Source organism: Carassius auratus, chromosome 1 (assembly GCF_003368295.1).
Source record: "Carassius auratus strain Wakin chromosome 1, ASM336829v1, whole genome shotgun sequence".
In the NCBI taxonomy this organism is placed as follows: Eukaryota; Metazoa; Chordata; class Actinopteri; order Cypriniformes; family Cyprinidae; genus Carassius; species Carassius auratus.
This window is the reverse complement of record NC_039243.1, coordinates 29,602,409-29,622,340: the sequence shown is the minus strand read 5'-3', so window position 1 is coordinate 29,622,340 and position 19,932 is coordinate 29,602,409. Positions and strand designations below refer to the sequence as shown.

Genomic DNA, 19,932 nt, shown 5'->3' with positions numbered 1-19,932 from the left:
ATTAGATAATTGCATTAATGAGAAATTGAACAGGTGTTTCTAATAATCCTTTAGCTGAGCGTATATAACTGTATGCTGTATATTATTTTACATACAGGGTAAAAATACTATGCATACAAAATATTTTAAAAAGTCTGAATCAGATGCCAAAAGGACCCCCAAATATAATGATCCCTATAGTTTCATTTATGTAAAAAGTCTACATTATACTAAGTGAGAAAATATGTTTAGAAGTCAAATAATTGGCTTTTATATTGTCCCTGACTGACGCTAGTTAAAAGCTGGACTAAATAATGTTTTTATATTAATCTATAATGTATAAATATATTTAGTTTTACATAATTGGCTCTATCAGAATGGTTAAACAGACTCTCAGCTCCACACTGGACTCAGATCTACTTGACGTTTACTTGGCCCGATGAGAAATGTATGTACTCAGTCTCGTAAAAAGAGGTTCACTGCAGTGCCCACAGAAGGAATCGACATGGAGGGTTTCCCAGACTCTGTACATTCATGCTGCAGCTATTTTCCAGAAAACTCATGTGGAGAAAGACCTTGCTCACCGACTCATTCGCTATAGGTGCTTCTGTCCCAGAGGTGACCGTGACGGTGATGATGATAATGATGATGATTCTGGAGTTGTTGGCGATGGAGACAGAATGAGCTCTGAGCAATTAGAATTAGAAGGCACAAGAATCTGATGTGTCCACTTCATCTGGGTTGGTTTTTTTTTTGCGGTGTACAGTCACTGATGTCAAACCTTTTGTGGCCCACAAATCTTTAACATCAATTATTCAGTTCCTCTTGACCCAAAGGTGCAGTTGGAAACATATGGAGAGTCATATATTACTGTTACCCAGAATTCCATTGTTCTTTTTTTACAGTACAGCAGGCGAGAGTTTTCCCATTTTATAATGTTATAGAGAGATTGGGATTGGTTGTCAATTTTTTCTTGTGTGGTGGTCCCAAACACTAAAATAACCCTAGGTGCAAATGAAATGTTAGTTAATTTGGTTAAAAACCTAATTTAATGCCATAGAATTTCTGAAAAATATTGTAAAATATTTATATTGATGTAAAATGTATTACTTGTAACTGTTATATTTTTTTTCTGCCTTTTTTAAACATTGTTTGCATTTTCCACATATTTACGATTTGGGGACAAATGAAATATTTTCAAAATTGCCCATTGAAAGACACATATTAGCCACTTATTATAAGACATCTGTTAATATTATTTAATGGACAAAGGCTTTTTTGTATTCTACTAACTAACAAAGATGAATAAATACTGTTACAAATGTCTTGTTCATTGTTAGTTCATGCTAATGCGTTAACTGATGTTCACTTATATTGTAAAGGGTTACCAAAATAGTTTTGTTGTATTGTTTCTGAAGCTTTATATCAGAAAACATTGATTTGAAGGGAATAGACTGACTTTTGGGTTGAATACTCTCCATGTTTCTTGTCATTTCTTCTCTTCTCCCCTCGCCTTCCCCCTTGTCTTTCCATTACTGAGGTCCTGAATCAATCATTTGGGAATGTCTGGTCACATTCTGGATGAGTTTCTTCTTGTAGCTTATCTTCCCCACAAAGGTCTCTGACTCATTCTTTTACTCTCTTCACCTCTCTCTCTCTCACACACACACACACACACTCACACTGTCTCTCTCTCAAACTTTTTGCTTAGGAAGGCTTTTTACTCTTTTATTTTTTTAAGGACATCTATTTGCTTTTAGTGCTGTCGGGTCAGACTTCAGTTGACTGACTGCTGTAACACTTTAATGGCTGCGCTGAACTGAGCATGAGGTCAGTTCATACTCAGTCAGTTCTATCATCAGAAACAAAGACAACAAATGATTTAAATGTATATACAAATCCGACTTAAGCTAGTCAATGTAACATATTATACAATATATTAAAGGAGCAAAACATTTTTATAGTAATTTTTTTTTTCTTGAAAATCTTAGAGCTATAGTAAACAATTTTTAAATAATATAATAAATACCTTTTAATGCATAAATTAATAAATTTTCCTCTGCAAACATTTTGTAAGGAAGAATATTTTAAAAGTCATCCTGAATGCTGATTATTTTCATTTTAAAACTGATGGGATTCATTTAAATAAAAAAAATATCATTTCTATTTAAAGTCAATTTGTATTCATTTTTAAAATTCAGAAAGCAAGTCTGAGTTGGAATCCAGCTATTTTTGAATTCAGTTCTCAGCAAAGCTGTTGTAACTCTCACCATCAGTTTTGCTGTCGGGTATATGGATGCATTTTTTGCTTCCCATTTTAACTCTTCTTTATTACGCTGTTGTATTATAACTATCCTCTGCAGTATCAGAGTCTCTCTACTGAAGGAGATCCTGACTGACAGCTGCTGTTACTGTTCTCAGCAAATGACTGACATCTGCCCTTTGATCTTGATATCAGTGTTGACTTTGATGTGTTTGATGGTGAGTTTAGGTGTATGGCTCTTGTGGTGGTCATACTCTGTGACTTCCTTGACAGGAAGTTCCAGTCCAGATAACCAATTAAAAGAGCAGAGGAGGGACTTATAAAGGAAGTCAGTCAGGTGGAGGACAGCCTTTGTAGGTCGGTATGTGCAGGTCTGCCCTTTTATTTTTATTTTTTTTAAGAGTGTCTCCTAGACATCAATGAGGTAAACAGAAGAGCATGTTGAGACCTTTGCTAAAGTATTTTCTGAGGAAAATGCACTCAAGAGATTTAGAAATGATCTCAACAATGTCTCATATTGCCCAAAAGATTTCAGTGGAAGCCAGTTTCTACTTAAAAGTTTAAGAATAAAAAATAAATAAAATAAAAAATCAAAATGGGTATTTGCTACATTGCTCATTTATTTCCCTTTTTAATCATACAACAGAAACAGAATTTCTATAAATTAAAACTCACACTCTTTCAAAGTGAGAATGAGAAAACAAAATGTGGTTCTATTCATTTCTCTGCCCTCTTTACTGAACTTATTTTGTATCCATTTATTCATGTCTCTCTCTCTCTCTCTCTCTCTCTCTCTCTCTACTGTACAAAAATAATTTACTAATTCATAATTCAATTTCAAATTATAAATGAGGATTTTTTTCAGTAAAAAAAGCTAAATTAATGGAGACAATATAATGAATATTTCTTAGTAATCACAGTTTATTTATTAACTTGAAAGAATTTCAGCATCAACCTCATTAGTTTACTGTTTTGTGAGGAAAAATCGAAATTACTGATCAAGATGATAGATAGATAGATAGATAGATAGATAGATAGATAGATAGATAGATAGATAGATAGATAGATAGATAGATAGACAGTGCTTGAGAACGCAGACTGAAGAGCAAAACACACACACACACACACACACACACACTGTCCAAGCATTAAGTCTTTCCTGTCACACATTACTAACTGTAAGGATTTAAAGTTGCTGTATCCATGGAAACAGCATTTAATCCACGCAAAAGCAAGTTGGGGAAGGATTATGTGAATGTTTAAGTTATGAGAAAATGGATATGGATATGAACATCTCTCTCTCTCTCTTCATATTTTTCTCAGGTTGGTCAGTCCGGGTTGGGACGATGAGGAAGAGAAGTTTTTCAGAACTCAAGCAGCTGACGTCACAACTATGTGTGATGAAAAGAGTTGAGAACGAAAGCAAGAGAGAAAATCAAATGATTTGTAATTGACAGGTTTTGTAACATATATAAAGGGACTTATACCAGCTATGATGACATGCTGGGATTCATATGCTGCGTCTGTATCTAAACAAGCGTGAAGGAAAGTGTCTGTGCCAGTAGAGTTGATGAGAGTGTTCTCTCTCTCACACACACACACACACAGACACACCGCTCTCATGCAGAGCTTGATGCATTGCTGTCCTAAATACTGGCAGTGTATCTCCGGTTCACACTAAATAATGAACACACGTGTCTGATCACATTAGCATCCACAACAAGACCACACACTGCAAGAGAAACAAGGCTGGAGCTTCTCGTGTGTGTGTGTGTGTGTGTGTGTGTGTGGGTGTGTGGGTGTGAAAGCTTGCCTTTGCCCTTTATACAGCATATAGACTGGGGCTAGCTGTCACTTTTGTACCACAATGGATAGTTGCACATGTTTGTTGTTGTTTTTATTATCACATTGATTTAAATAATAATTCAATTGAACATTGGCCCCAAAAGCTTTCATTATCACAATCTGCCATTAATCATTGATGGTAAAATAACTGTGAAATGCTAAATGAATAAATAAATAAAAATCAGGTTAAATAAAATTAGGTCAGTAAGATTTTAATATATCTTCTTTAAAGAAGTTAATACTTTTATTTGGCAATGATGCATTAAATTAACCAAAAGTGACAGTAAAAACATTAATAAAGATTTCTATTTCAAATATATATATATATATATATATATATATATATATATATATATATATATATATATATATATATATATATATATATATTTAATATATAACTCCACCTGTCATCAGAACCCCGGGTCAACACACAGATCCAGACATTTGTCTCGAACGAGAGTCTGTCAAACCAAAAAAAGGACGTCAAATCAGAAGACAAGGAGGAAATCCTGTCAAGAGAGCCGATTCTCCCTCCCATTTATCTGCTCAAAGCACATTTCTATCTCATTTAATTACAACAGTATTTCATTTCTTTATTTTTTATAAGGATGTTTGTGTCATTTACAGTGTTGGGGGGTAACGTATACAAGTAACGTGAGTTACGTAATCAGATTACTTTTTTTCAAGTAACTAGTAAAGTAATGCATTACTTTTTAATTTACAAGAAAATATCCGAGTTACTTTTTCCCCATTTATTGATTAACAGCTCTTCTGTCCCCATGTTGAGAGAAATCAGGAGTAAGATGTCACTGTCACATCAACATGGATTAATGAATGAGATTGTCAGAAACAGATTCAGTTTTCCTCATAATGAATAAAAACAGTGAAATGCAACTCAGAATGTGATGTAAACCTGCAATAATTAAATGTTAAATAACACAGATATTTATCCCATTTAATTAGCCAATGTCTTTGGTGCTGACCTTCAATGATTCAACTCAACCATACTAAAAGCAAAAAGGACTCTAGATAATCATTTGTGCAAGTGTGTTGAACGTTCTTCTTTTGTGTTCTATTGTACAGATGTGAATTCTCTTCAGCCTGAGACTTATTCATTTATTCATTTGGTGTGAAAGGGCTTATGTTTACCAAAAGTATAATTTTTATATTCAAAACAAACAAGCAAGCCCTGCCCAGACTGAACAAGTAACACATAAAAAGTAACTAAGTAATGTAATTAATTACTTTTTTAGGAAGTAACGCAATATTGCAATGCATTACTTTTAAAAGTAACTTTCACCAACATTTAAAATATTCAATTATTGCAGATTTGCATCATATTCTGAGTTTGCCTTTCACTGTTTTTATTAATTTTGATTAGGCTTCTTATTAACCAAAATGACATAATTCAATCTTCTGGTGAAACAACATCTCTGGTGACAAATGTTGGACTTCTCCCAACGTTTGATCGGATTAAACCTGTCTGCCTCCATCATCCAACTAACAACCAATGGGTAGAACCAAGTCTCCACCCTAAATTATTCTGATAATCATATAATAATAAGTCATAATATGGAAGAAAATATATTTCATTTTGACTTTAGTAATTATGCCACTAGAGCTTTATTGGCACAAAAAATATACTGTAAACTATGAATATGCAATGTGTACAATTTTACTAGTACAAAACATGATTTTTTGAGAAATGCAAAGCATGAAGGTCCACCGCCTAAGCAGATTTCACCACAACAATTTTAAAATTTAAAAAACATTCAATAGCTCACTAAGCCATCTCTTACTAACAGACTACATTTTATCAAATAAAGGAACAGCCAGAAACACTTAATGTATTTTGTGATATGCCATTTATTTTCACAACATTTTACATTTATATGGTGTACAAATTAGTGTAGAGCAGAGAAAGCCAATGTTTCCACATAAACGTGTGTTTGAGTGTATTTCAGTTTGTTAATCCTTGTGATGAGGTTTCCCCTGATAATCATCGATCAGAGTGATTCGCTACTCTCGGCTAACATGAGAACGATGATTCTACGCTGAATTATTGTAATGGACTACATTACCCATAAGCCTCCTCCCTCTTTCCGGTTTTGCGCATCACAGCTGACTTTGCCAGTTGCCACTGAATTCATTTTGAAACAAACTGCGAAAAAAAATTCTAAAGAAAACAGTGAGCTGTGTAAGACCCAACATCACAGAGTGAAATTCACATGAAAAAAAACCCATCATGCACTTCTTCAAAGCTGCAACAGATAATAAGAGGGGGAGACTGATGGGGTGCAGTACCCAGGCAGATTGATTTGCATCAGGTCATATTAACATCTCTATACAGATGACACTAATTTCACCATCTCAAACTCTGATAAGCTGCAGGGTGAACGCGGAGGCCTTGTGTGGTCAGGATACAGGAGAAATGGTTCTAGTTGAGCTACCTAAACATCTACATACTGCCCAAACTAATGTGCTCTAATTTTGGTAAAAATCTGATTGGAACAGTCTTGATGAATGTGTCTGTTGAGTAATTTTGTTTAAATTTACATTTTGGAACATACACAAGATGACCAAATGGATGCCTGATATGATATAAATCATACAAACCATTAATTGGACAGTATATACATCCTAGGGATGCACGATTATGACAAAAATCCTAATTGTTGATTATTCCCTTGAAATTGTAATTGCAATTATAACATTTATCTCAATTTACACTGAATGATGTTTATACCACTGTTTAATGCAACTGCGTGCTGTATTTTCTTAAGAAAATAAACAAGCTGAAAACAAACTTTTAGTGCTTTTCTATAGTATTAAGCCTAAAATGTCAATTATACATTGATTAATTGAATAATACATCCTACTTAATATTTTATACTAAAAATGTTTCAATGCAAGACTCTATAATTGTTTTGCTATTGTAAATATGCACTAGCCACGTCTCACTGTTTTCTTAGTGTCTCGTGCTTGGGCACCGTGTTTTTAAAATGCCTCAAGCTATAATTCATGGACTTTACAGTTATTGAACCAAACGGAATCAACTAAAGCTGTTTTCAACTAAATAATCACTATTATCTTTTGAGATCTGCTTTCATTTTAAATCTGATTTAAAACAATCTGTATAGCATAAAGCGCTATATAAATAAAACACTTAGAAATGTGTCTTGAGAGCCTACGTTTGGTGCAACATTTTTTAAAATGCATCATGTGAGTGAAGCGTCCAAAAGGAGATTGATTGTTTGATTTTATGCACCTGTTGCAAATGAAATAGTCAAATATCCAGACAAACTTTTGAACATATATTGTATACTAACCTATGCCTACGTCTAATGTTGGTTTGGGCAGAATGTAAAGGTCCTACAAGGCCTCTCAAATATGTTATGATGGCAGTCAGCGTCTGAGATACACGGCTCTTTGAGGGTCACCAGAGTAACTGTACAGTGATTCGAATTGACATTTCTTGTTTGATTTGTTGTTCAATACACGTCTAAGCATATGATACGTCACAATGAAACCAGTATATACCAATATAAAATAGAATAAATAAAATAAAAAATATCATTTCTGTTCAGTACAGTTTTTCTTCTTAAATTGTCGCAGGACATGCAAGGCAATGTGTCTTTTTTTCTTCTCAAATCTTCCTCAGAGCGAAAAGAATGCATAGATAGACACTTAAAAGTTCACATCTCCTCCCCTAGAGCTAGCTCTCCTAAAAATGACCATTAAATAAATTTGTATTCACAATCTCTACCATCTTTCACTCTTCTTCTTTTCTTTGTTTCATCAGTTGGTTTATCTACAACACATACATGATTATTTTTACAGTATGGCCAGAATAAATGAGGTCAAGAGACATGCCGAGGCAAGTATGATCAAAATAAAAGTTTCTGAAATTTGAAAAATAAAGCCTTATGATATGATGTTTGCTATATATAGATACTATATGTACACACATAAGTGACTCTTCAAAACCCTTGTGAAAGAAAGGGTAAGTCTAGGACTACAGGTGGTACGCCAGAATAGGTTAAAAAAAAACTTTGTGAAGCACAACCAGGACATGTAGAGCCACGGATGAGACATGGATGGATGCTGGAACTGAAATAGCTCTTTATAGACATTTTTCACTAACTTGGATGTGCTGGAGATAGTTCCTATTAGTTGGGTATTTTTGACTTTCAGTCACTGGAGAGCCTCTGGAGGAAGCAAGCACTACGCTGGGGTTCAAAGCAGAATTGACACGACTGAAGCGTCTTAATCAAGGCAAAGTTATTCCCGCCTCCTGTATTTCTCTCCATGAGTAATTCAGTTCTCTTCCTTAACATTCTCTTTCAAAAAAACAAAAAAAAAAAAGGCAATTTCACATTGGAAATATAAAAGCACATTCAAACTTTACATCTACACACTGAACAGGTGTTGTCCTTCCAGCTGTGTCAATGCAGAGCAAGTCTATGGGATGTCTGTTGTTCTTTTCATATTGGCATCTTTTCCAAGCCTCCTCATCAACTTCAGGTGAAGATGAACGTGTCAGCAGAGATTCTTGAAGAAAACTAAATCATTTGGTGGAAGCCACAACGTTAATCTAAAAAAAATTGAATTTCCTTCATTGAAAAGTGCAAAGGAACATTACTTGAAGTCGAACTTCCAACTTGCGCATTGCATTGTGCCATTTATTATCCTTTGGATGCTAGAAGACTTCATTGTTGACACTGAACAAATGCACTGCTAATGTAGTGTTGTTCTGTTTCCTTAAGATGCGGTCACATTTATCTTTGTTCCAATAGGTATCTAAATTGTTGATATGAATTTACTGTGTTGACCAATAGTAGCTTGGTATGAAGGTGACTTTTATGCAAGTTGTGCTTCATACGTCGCTGCACTACTGACAATTAGCGACAGACTGAAATGTCGCCAAAATATTGCCGTTACCGCATCTTTACACCTCATCTTTTGAGCACTGAACACTGGAGCACCTTGTCCAGAACATATCAAGCAGAAAATCCATCATCCAACTTTGAATGGAACACAGAGCACAGTTCCTCTCATCCAGCCATTCTTCTCTCGGGATGATAAAGAATGATACAAAAAATAGCTTTTATGACACTTCTGAACATCCTTTAGCAAATGAAGCAGCATCAAGCTCCTCTACACACCCGCACACACTTATGCTCATGCAACGGTTATGAAGAAGCTCTGCTGAGTGTAGCAGCCGTGTTTGTTCTGGTTGAATTGCACAAATCTCTTTAAGTAGGCTTTGTCCAGATAGGGTGGTTCTTCTAGATGGGCGGAGCCTGTTGGTTTCAGTCATGCTGGAGTGGCGTGGCTTCCCATGCAGATATACACATGACTGACATACTGGTGACGGAACAGACAGGCTTTTAGATAGTGGACTAGGTGTATGTCAGTGTATTTTCTTGGCATCTGCTCATTTCATAATTTCTTGTAGATTTCTTACGGACCGTTTTCACCCTCGAGTTCTTCTTCATCTCCATCATGTGACTGGACAGGTATGTACAGGACATTCTGATAGGTTAAGCATGCAGAGCGTGACGGTGAGTGTGCGTGCTCGTGTGTCAGATCACTGGTTGAGCTCAGTGACCGGTCTCTTCTGTTTGAGCGTGTCGATGAGGGACAGAACTCCACGTTTGACGCTGGTGGAGACACGGCGTGTGACTGAATCAGCAGGAGGTGCCTGTGAGCAGGCTTTCTGAGACGGAGGCCGTGCCACCAGACACTTCTGATACCTCAACTGCACAGAAAAGAAGAAAAAATGAAATGAAACAGGCTTGGCCGGTTAAGGTCTTATTTTGAAATTCAACATGAAATATGATAATAAGCAGAAAATTTATTAAATTAATTTAAATGATTGTAATATCAGGCTGCAACATTACAAAACTGAAACAAGTGAAGGGGTTCTGAATACTTCCAGAATGCACTGTATTTTATTACATTTTCTTAAGGCAGCTATTTATAGCCATGTACTGTTATTAATATTTATTCAAATATATATATATATATGAATGGCAGTGAATATACAGTTTTTGAAAAAACGTTCTTATTTTGATCAAGAATTTATCCATTTGAATTATTTATTTATTTTCAAGAAACATTTCCTATTATTATCGTGTGTTAGTAAATGTCTTTATTGTCACGTTTGATTTAATGCATACTACCCTAATAAAATCCATTTCTCAAAAAAATTATAACTGACCGCAAACTATATATTCAGCTATGGAAAAAACAGAGACCGTTTGAAAATTCCTACTTTCTGCAGATTTATGATTTATAGATATGTGTTTGAGTAAAAAAAATATTTTTGTTTTATTCTGTAAAGTACAGATGATAAATAAAATAAAATGTTGTCATTTAAAGCATAAATTGACGATTGGTCAAAATAGCAAAAATGATGCCATGTTTATATTTATTTTTAAACAACAATACCAGTGTTTTACGTTGAGAAGAGTTAACAAATCAATATTTGGTGAAATAACCCTGATTTTCAAAATCACAACAAATGAAACATCTTATTTTGACCAATTGTCATTTCTTGGGAAATAATGGTCTAAATGACCATATATATTTTTTTAGATAAATGTTATCAGACCTTTATAGTATAAAACAGATAGTAATATGTTACTCAAACCAATACCTAGTAATCCAGTAAATCAATATGAAACTGAGACTTTTCAACTGGTCTCTTCATTTTTCCATAGCTGGATATGCATTTAATAGGCTGAACATTTCTGAGATATCATTTTTGCAGTTATATTGTCCAGCTCTGGGCATGACATTGATTTGGTTTCATTATAAATCTATAGTGCCCATTTACATTTGATGTGGTGGAGAAGTGTATGTCTGGTGTTATAACTCACCATGCACGCTGCCTGAACAGCCTCTGACACACTGCCAGCGTTGGGATCACACCAAAACACATGACACTCAAAGTGCTGGTTCCCAGAGTCCATGATGAATGCAAATGAATGCACATCTTTCCCAACGCCCATGAATGACAGAAAACGCACACGACACTCCACTAGGACCTCCTCTTCCTCCTAATTTAGGTTGTGACACCAAGAATCATACATGAGTCAAAAGATCTAGACACAAGAAGTTGTACTTTAGTAAAACACAGCTACTCTGGCAGGATGTTATTAGGTTTATGAGATGAAAGGATGTGTAACTGCCTTTTCTTTGATGACTGTGACTGTTGCGTCTGCTACATTCAGTTTCACAGGAATCCAGTCTTCTCGGATGGATGATGTCATCAAACTGTCTATTGCACCGTTGAGAACGTCCATGCCTAGAAAACAGTGAAATCTGACCTTTTAAAAGCATGTATGGGGCCAAGAAAAGCTATGCAAACCTTTTGACTTTATCTGGATTTCGCCATAAACTAGCCATAATATTAGACCTGATCTTCAGCTAAGTCGCATCAGTAGACAAACACACTCTGCTTAAATGTAAGCTGGAAGTGATCTCCCCAAAACCTAACCGGAGTCGGGAGTCATCTAACCTGGAGTCCAATCAATGAGACCAGATTGGAGGTCAGACTCACCTTGCCCTATAAAACAATGGTTGCAATGTTGGCTATTCACAAGACACTTTGTCTGAAATGAACCATCCCAGAAAAAGAGCTCTCCAAACACAGAAATGTTGACTTACATAAAGCTGGAAAGGGAAACAAAAGCTTGATCTCAAGAGAGCAATGCACACAAGACTTCTCAATAATATCACTTAACTAAAAGTGCCAAATGTCTGACAGTTGTGCATGGCTGATTTGGTGGAAGATCAACCAGCAGATTTACATACTTTTTTTTTTGCGAAAGCTTACCTTGCTTTTTAATAAAAACAAAAAGGCATTTTTTGTTAGTTTAAGCAGATTGTTGTTAGACTTTTTTTAAGATCATATGAAATTTTATGACCAATTTATTCAGAAATTCCAGAATTCTGGGAAGATTGTATTTAAATATTGAGTATTCTGGGAAGATTGAGTTAAATGTGAAGAAAAGTATAAATATATGCATAAACATATTATTAACTCTTTCTCTGCCATGGACTGAATTTTCCATCTTTCCGTTTTTTGGCTGTTATACGGTAAGAGGTGAAGAAACAGCAGAAAAAAGTGATCGGTATGTTAATGCACATGCATATGTAAAATTAACGCAATCACACATTAAAAAGCAAATAAATCAAATTTACATAATGTTACTGAATGAAATGTCAGGAAGTGCTATAGGACTGTGAAGCTTTGGATGTGTTGCTGGAAGCAATCAACTCTATCTATGTTTTGATCATCGTTCTGAATCCAATCTGTACTTAGCCTGACAAAAACATGATTTCTCTAACCTTTTTGTTCAAAATATTGCTTTTTTAATTAAACCTACCCATATTAAAGTGTTGATAAAAAAAGAATGCATGAAGCTACAATAAAACCTTTTTTTTTAAGCAGAGGCTCGGTTCTTTCTTTCGACGTTGCATATTCAGATATTCAACAAACTAATCTGGGGGTCAAGGAAGTTTTGTGAAAATTACCAAAAACACTGACAGGGAATAAGAAGATAGGAGAAAATGAGAGAGCACATGAAAAGAGTGAAATACTACAAATGAGTGTGATTGCTCACCTATAGGTCTGGCAACCGGCATCATGCCAACATATAACACCTGGAACTTCTGCACCAGTTCAGTCTTCGGTGTGGGGAACTCTGCTAAGGGTAACAGACAGCATACACATTAACACACACCTTCTATTCAACAAAGAAGAAACATACATATAAGCATGCTGTGTTACCTTGTAGCGGGAGGTCGAGCCCAGAATGTGTTCTGTCCTGTAGTGATCCTCCAGCCATAGCTTTGGCATTCTTGCGCTCTGCCATGATCTATTACACAGAAATCGAACTCATTAAACTCCCTGCCCTAAATCAGCCGCCCGGTTTCTTCCTTCTCAGCTGTATTTTATCCTTGCACACAGACTTAAGACTATCAGTGGTTTTCTCTGCAATCTAATATAGTTTTTGCATATTACAGTTTTGAATGGGCCGTTTAGGATAATTTTGTGTTGGATGTTGGTTGTGTAGTGTGTAGTTCTCACCCTGGAGCAGATTTCGTGCAGACTGGTGGCGATGGCTTTGGCAGGGGTGTCACAGCGGAACACATGGCATTTTAATATCCGGGTGTCCTTATCTCGCGCTACATATGCAAAATCCCTGTATGCACACAATTAAAATCAAACAAGTTTAAACTTATATTTAAGCAGCTGTTTAAAAACACAGTTTATTACCCATTTAATTCACATAATCTGTCATATTTCCAAAAAGTATAGGTAAAAAAAAAAAACTAGGGCGTCACTTTATTTTGTACATAGGAAAACGATTGGACCCCAAAAAGTTACATACCAGAATGGAGCCAAGTCGAGAGGTCAAAGGAATTATTTTAGTTTTATGAAATAAATATGAACACAATTATATTTTATTTGGAAAAAAAGTGGACAATAAGAAAAGTAATGAGCATTTTGAAAGTAAATAGAGTCCACTTTGATTTCATGTTGACTTTGAGCACATTGTTTTATGTCTTTAATGAAAACAACCATATTTCATCAATAAACAATGCAGATAAACAGACACATGATTATAGACAAAGAGAGTTGTCAATGTGAGATATGCAAAGAACTGCCCTAACAGAGACAGTCACATTTCAGGCAAACAGTTGTAAAATATAACCATGGATAAAATGCACACACATCAACTACTATATGCAGGTGCACGTGGCTATCTAAGATAAATGAGTGTCTCTAAACTTACACCTTCAGCTGTATTACACACATTCTTTATCATTTCTGCTAAAAATAAACTATAATGAACAAAATGTCCAGGAAGAGTCTACAAAAAGGCTATGATGAGAATACAAGTAATAATAGGGTAAATCAATTTACCTCTCTCTGAGTCCCGGAAAGCAGTCAAGTAAAAGATAATAAAAAAACATTATGAGAAAATACACACAATGAAGCCCATTAATGAAACAAGCCAAACAAATTCCTGCATAAATCATTCACAAGAACGGTTTTAACATAAAACTGTTACACTCAATTTAATGCAAAAACATATGTATTATGAAGGATTGACAGAAACATGTTCTGCAAGGGTTCTGATGTGTATAGGTATTTCAGAGCATTACTAATGGCAGGATGCGCATCTCAAAGACAATGGCTGGAACATGCTGTGGGGAGATTTTAGCAAATCAAATCCAAGCCCCAATAATAAGCATGTATGAAAGAAACAGAAAATAAGAGGGAAGAGAGAGAAAATGAGACCAGTAGGTGTGACAAATGAATTCAGACATTTATCACGATGTATGTAACACCTTAAAACATGAGATTCAGTGTGCAGCCAGTAAGAAACATGAATATGTAACAGTGTGATAATTAGAGATTTAACAGACTGAGAGAGAAAGAGAATAAAACCAGATGAACTGAATGCACTCAATAATGTCCAGGATGAACCCCAGGCTGTTTCAAAACCTGTTAAAAATGGGCTTTTTAACAGCACCTCAGCAGCATTCAACTGGAAAATGTGCTGGAGGGTCAAAGAGAAACTACAAGGAGGTACAGGTAACAACGTTAATGGACTGAGAACAGAACCCAGAGGTTCCCCATAGGAATTTGAAAAAAAGGCATGTGTTCTAGTTTGTGTAGATGTGTGGGATGGTATCAGAGGATCCGATCCGAGGGAACATGCAAGGAAGTTGCAGTCTCTTTCAAATGTAACCTGTTTAGTGACGTGAAGATCTTGCTGTGACCTACTTTAATAACCGAACACACAGTACTCCACAATACGATCCTCACCACAGTCAATGACAACACATACAGTGCATCCACAATTCTCTACTGAAATCTCCTCCTCCTCCTCATTCACACCATCTGGAGAAATTCCACCCACTCCACCTTCTAACAGTCCTAGTATTCCTCCCATCTCACTCCAGTACATACTTCAACTGAAAACTACTAAACAACAAATGCCATGCTGTAGAAAATATGGCTTAAATGTATTTGATGGGTACTATCAAAAATTTGGTGAATTACAGAATAAATAATGAAAAACGATGGACAGGAAAAAGAGAAAAATACTCACATCTATTAATTCATGCGTTTTTCCCTGTTTTAACATTATGCCATACCCCTCTTCTACAGATTTTCACCTCCTCATCTCATCCTCTGCTCTGTTGAAAAATTGCAGCGCACCTCTCTACACTCAATCTCTCTCTTTTTTATCCGCTTCTCATTTTCGCTCTCTCTCTTTCCATCCAATCCCAGCATTCCTTTTACCCTCCCCCTCTCGTTTCGCTTGTCGCTACGGTAACCTCCTCCAGGGTCTTGGGAGGAAAATTTTACTGATGGGATTAGTGGTGTATTAGCACAGGAGGACAATTATATCATATGCAAACACATACGTAACACCTGCGGACTACACAATAAATCCCCCCCCCCAAAAAAAAACTGCCTAAAGCATGATTCCAGTTTAGAGAATATGAAGAGAATGTGGTACTGCTTACACTCAGTGAGGCAAAACTGTGATTCAGCATCCCTGATGAAGTATGCTGCATTCCACCCCTGCATCATTCACACACACTCACTAACACACAAACCAGTCAGCTCTTCTGGGACTAAAGCAAGAAAGCTCTTTAGTGTGTGAGAGATTCATATGCAACTTTTGGATGACCTCACAAACACTCTTCACATACCGACAGCACCTATAACACTGGATTTAACTTTCATTAGCACTCTCTCTATCATCAATCTTTTATTTCTGTCCTCCTTTCACAGGGGTGACTTCTTTAATCCAGAATCATTATATAGTGACCTTTCGCTTGAAGGGACCGGAGGACTGTCTCGATATCAGAATACATTAACAGAGACATCTCTTGCAGAGTTTTATAGATAACGAGCACATGAGGAAAGTCACAGGTGCAGAAATGCTGACGCTTGCAGATCTAAAATCTCTAATTAAAATGAACTGTGAAGAATTCACGGCATGTGCTTCATGCAATATTCTACACTCAACAGTCGCAATATATTGCTGATGATTTTGCTAGTGATATAAAATTAAGAAATGTTCTGTGCATAAGACAACTGTCAGTTTAAACTATTACCATTACCACTTAAAATGTGTACACAATTCTCTTTTAGTATATTTAAATGTTCTAACAAAAAACTAATAAATACTGCTTTTCTATTAAATACTGATATGTCTTTTTATATTGGTGCATATATATGAAAATAAAGATCATAATTCCTCCATAATGATTATTTATTGGAAAAACGGTGAGGAAAACATCTATTGATGACTTTTACTCTAAGTTCTTGCATTATTGTCCATTTGAGTTTTTTGCATTAAATGTTTTAAAAATACTTTGCAACACTGGCTGAAAAAAAGTACACTTTTAGAAAGCCATCTGAAAATTTGAAAGGGTGAAAAAATACTGAGATATAATAATTATTTTTTTAATTGATAAAAAGAACTTCACTTCAGTAAAAAAAAGGATTTTAATGATAAAATGTACATCCATTCAACATCTTTTGTCGGTCAGTTTGATTTTTGAAAATATTGATCTGATTTAACTAGGCAGAAACTGCTTAATCTAAAACAGTGCAGAGCTTCGAGCCAACATTCAGTGGGTCACAGAGATTAAACATTATTAGTGTTGATAGACCACCAGTCAGCCGAACAGGATCAGCAAAGTAGAAAATTAGCTCCACGTAAATAAAACTCTGATGATGTTTATGGCAGCTGAAAGCTGTAATGTTTTAACTCATATAAAATCGCTTCATGCCCCATCTGTGTGGTTTCCAAAAGCATTTTAGGAACATTTCCCACACTTTCATAAATACAGAGTGAGTTAACTTATTAATCATTCAGTTTTGTTCGGTTTATCTCTGTCATTTATTAAACATTTCATACACCCTTCATCATTTACCATGTTTTCCTTAACTAACCCAACCAGTGCATACCTTCCATTATCACGCCCGACGCCCCACACACGGATGCTTGCGATTGGCTGAGAGTGTAGAACGCTTCGATCCATCGGGTCAACCAGATTCAGCATGTTATTCTCCAAAATGAGGTACATATCCTTCCCCTGGACACACACGCACAAGAGTGTTCGTATTAGAAGGGTTTCCTTTCAAAACCTTCTGAGCTTTCTTGCCATCCACTGCCTTCATAGACAGCTGCCTTCATAGGCATCACAAAAATAGCACTGAATATTTTAAACTATGTTTTTTAGTACTGAATGTATGTGTCATTTCTTGCAACTAGCACAGTACAAAAAGAGCACACAGTAGCTCCTTAGCTGTTGCTCAGTTAAAAACATCACACTATCAAAAGCAGAAAATGCATGCAAAAAAAGCACATTCAAATAACCTATTTTTTTGTATTGAATGAAATGTATTTTATAATTCATGTCATCTCAAACAAAGCGCACTGCAGCTTGACTACTGGTGGATGTTAACATGCTGATAAAATGATACTTGATAAAAAATTAGGTACAGTAATATTGTTAGCTTATTTGTCAAAATTGTCAACTTGATTGTCAAATCATTGATGCTTTGAGTATCGGATAAAATATTATAACCAATATTTCTCCTGCTCCACATTTTCAATGAATTTTTCCATGAAGAATAAATGCAATGCTGCCTTGGAATTTGACCAAAGAAAAGGTGCACCTGTGATGCCTTAAAATACAGCAACTCGCTGGGTTTTAGAATCAATGTCACAAGCTACTATGAGCTCTAAGGATGCCTGTGCTTGTATGTGTGTTGAAAGTAATGAATAAATGATCAGATCAGAAAATAAAAGGCAGGAGGAGAACAGAGGCTGTGTCCTGTCACAACACATTAAACTCGCTTTCTTCCTCTTCCTCTTCTATTTTTCTGCATGACATTTTCAGTTTTCCCTCTTTTCTTTTGATTCTTTCTTGTCTCTTTTAGGTCTTATCTCCCTGTTTCTACCTTCCCTTTTTCAAAATGACGTTTAGAAACATTGTGTGTATTTTTGCATGAGTTGGTATTATATGTGCCTTCCTGTGTTTAGACTATAGTGCTGGTCTAGCTGGTTGTAAAACTGGTCCACCAGCATTGGCTCTTGTAAATCTTGTTAGTATGTGTGTGTGTGTGTGAGATAGGGTGAAGCGGTCTCTCACCTCTCCCCAGATGCCCACAGTGTCTCGTATATCATTCTTGCAGTAGGACAGTTGACGGATGCAGTTGTTAACAGCGACGCTGCTTTTACCCGGAGCCAGATCCTCCTCAGCCATCTCTACCCAGCCGAGAGAGCGCACAGCAAAACACTGTAATAAACAGAAACCCACTGATCAATCACAAAGACTACGGGACAACAGCTACACACGATGAAAATGAAGAGCGCAGCAAATATATACGACATAAGGCATAACAAAACAACTCGCAAAAGAACAAGCCCAGTAATATAGTATTGTGTTTATCTATTACACACATTCCATTATGTCTCATATCTTACTTCTCTATAGTGAGACAAACTAGACTGAGGAAACACCTCTTACATTTTCACATTCCATCTTCTAAGAATAGCTGATGTTACCATTAGTGAGAAAGAGAGAGTGTGTTCATATAAATACACACACACACAACTCTTATAACAGGGTGCTGAGATCAAAAGAGAGGACCCCTCATACTGGAAGAGCTATTCTTTCATCTTTCACTCATTCACTTCCTCCTTTCTCATCTGTATCTCACTCCCAGTACTCTGAGAGCAAAATCATCCATCATTCAGTCTCTCTTCCTTTCTGACAATATGTGACAAGGGGCCTCTGTTATAAAAGTGTTTGTGAGGGCGAGAGATTAATAACAGGCAGAATGTTGTCCTGCTCTTTCAGTTTGATTTTAACTGCTGTTGAAAGATCAGATCCACACGAGGAAGAGTGTGAAACAAGCACACACACAGAGAGAGAGAGAGGGAGAGAGAGAGAGCCTGACTTGGGGGGGGGGTGTACATTGAATGGTAACATCAACAGCAGATGAATATTATCTGACAACTCATAACCAGAAATTAAAAATCCAGTAAAAGTTCCACTTGAGCCACAGTAGGATTACTGCATAGTTGTGATGTATAGATCTACATTCTTCATCTGTTTACACTATATACAGATACTAAATATTACTGTTTTATTGTATTTTTTTATCAAATAAAACCATTTTGGTGAGCATAAGAGATGTCAAAAACATTTTAAAAAATCTGCAGACCTCACACTTTTAAATGGTAGTGTATGTGACACACTGCATAATGAAATATTTGAAGGATTAACTGATTTTTATTGATTTGCTTCACATTTTGTGCCACAAATGCATTTGACTATGCATATATGATAGTGTTGTTTAGTGTTTCATGTTAACATCAGGGCTCTGCTGACTTAAGGACATATCTCACTCTTATGATAAAATCATCAGAAATAATAATAATAAATTGTTTTTCCATCTCATCTTTACCCACCTCTCCAATAATGACGTGCATATGCATTTCTTTGAGCAGCCAGCAGATGGCACTGTATATCTAGAATTACACTGGAGGATGGAAACTCCTGAGGCTTCACTAAATTCCAGCAATATACAAAAAGCAATAAACTATGTTTGAAATAGTTTGTGTCAATCCTGGTACATTAATCCTGGTACATTAAAACCATACATTTGTCATGCTTTTTTTCTATGTTGTTCATATGAGAATGCAAGTAATTTGCTGTTTCCATTGAGATACGAGGTGTTACATGATGCAGCAGACACAATAACCTTTTATTTAGAAGATGCTTAC

At 35.8% G+C, this 19,932-nt stretch overlaps 1 protein-coding gene across 9 annotated transcripts in view; it reads right to left on the bottom strand.

Moving 5' to 3' along the window:
- Positions 1 to 5,936: 5,936 nt before the first annotated feature.
- Positions 5,937 to 19,932, bottom strand: part of LOC113106802 (amyloid-beta A4 precursor protein-binding family B member 2-like) — a 41,579-nt gene continuing 27,583 nt past the window's right edge. For 5 of the 9 annotated variants that reach the window (XM_026268827.1, XM_026268856.1, XM_026268836.1 and 2 more), the window contains 9 exons: positions 18,293 to 18,439; positions 17,103 to 17,230; positions 14,031 to 14,036; positions 13,191 to 13,305; positions 12,891 to 12,978; positions 12,724 to 12,807; positions 11,287 to 11,402; positions 10,975 to 11,154; positions 5,937 to 9,851 (listed from right to left, as the gene is read on the bottom strand). In XM_026268827.1, coding sequence (XP_026124612.1) covers positions 9,681 to 9,851; positions 10,975 to 11,154; positions 11,287 to 11,402; positions 12,724 to 12,807; positions 12,891 to 12,978; positions 13,191 to 13,305; positions 14,031 to 14,036; positions 17,103 to 17,230; positions 18,293 to 18,439 — 1,035 coding nt within the window. In that variant the 3' untranslated portion in view covers positions 5,937 to 9,680. Of the gene's footprint in view, positions 9,852 to 10,974; positions 11,155 to 11,286; positions 11,403 to 12,723; positions 12,808 to 12,890; positions 12,979 to 13,190; positions 13,306 to 14,030; positions 14,037 to 15,225; positions 16,603 to 17,102; positions 17,231 to 18,292; positions 18,440 to 19,932 lie in introns of those variants that run through there. The other 4 variants (XM_026268842.1, XM_026268848.1, XM_026268852.1 and 1 more) reach the window with 4 other exon arrangements.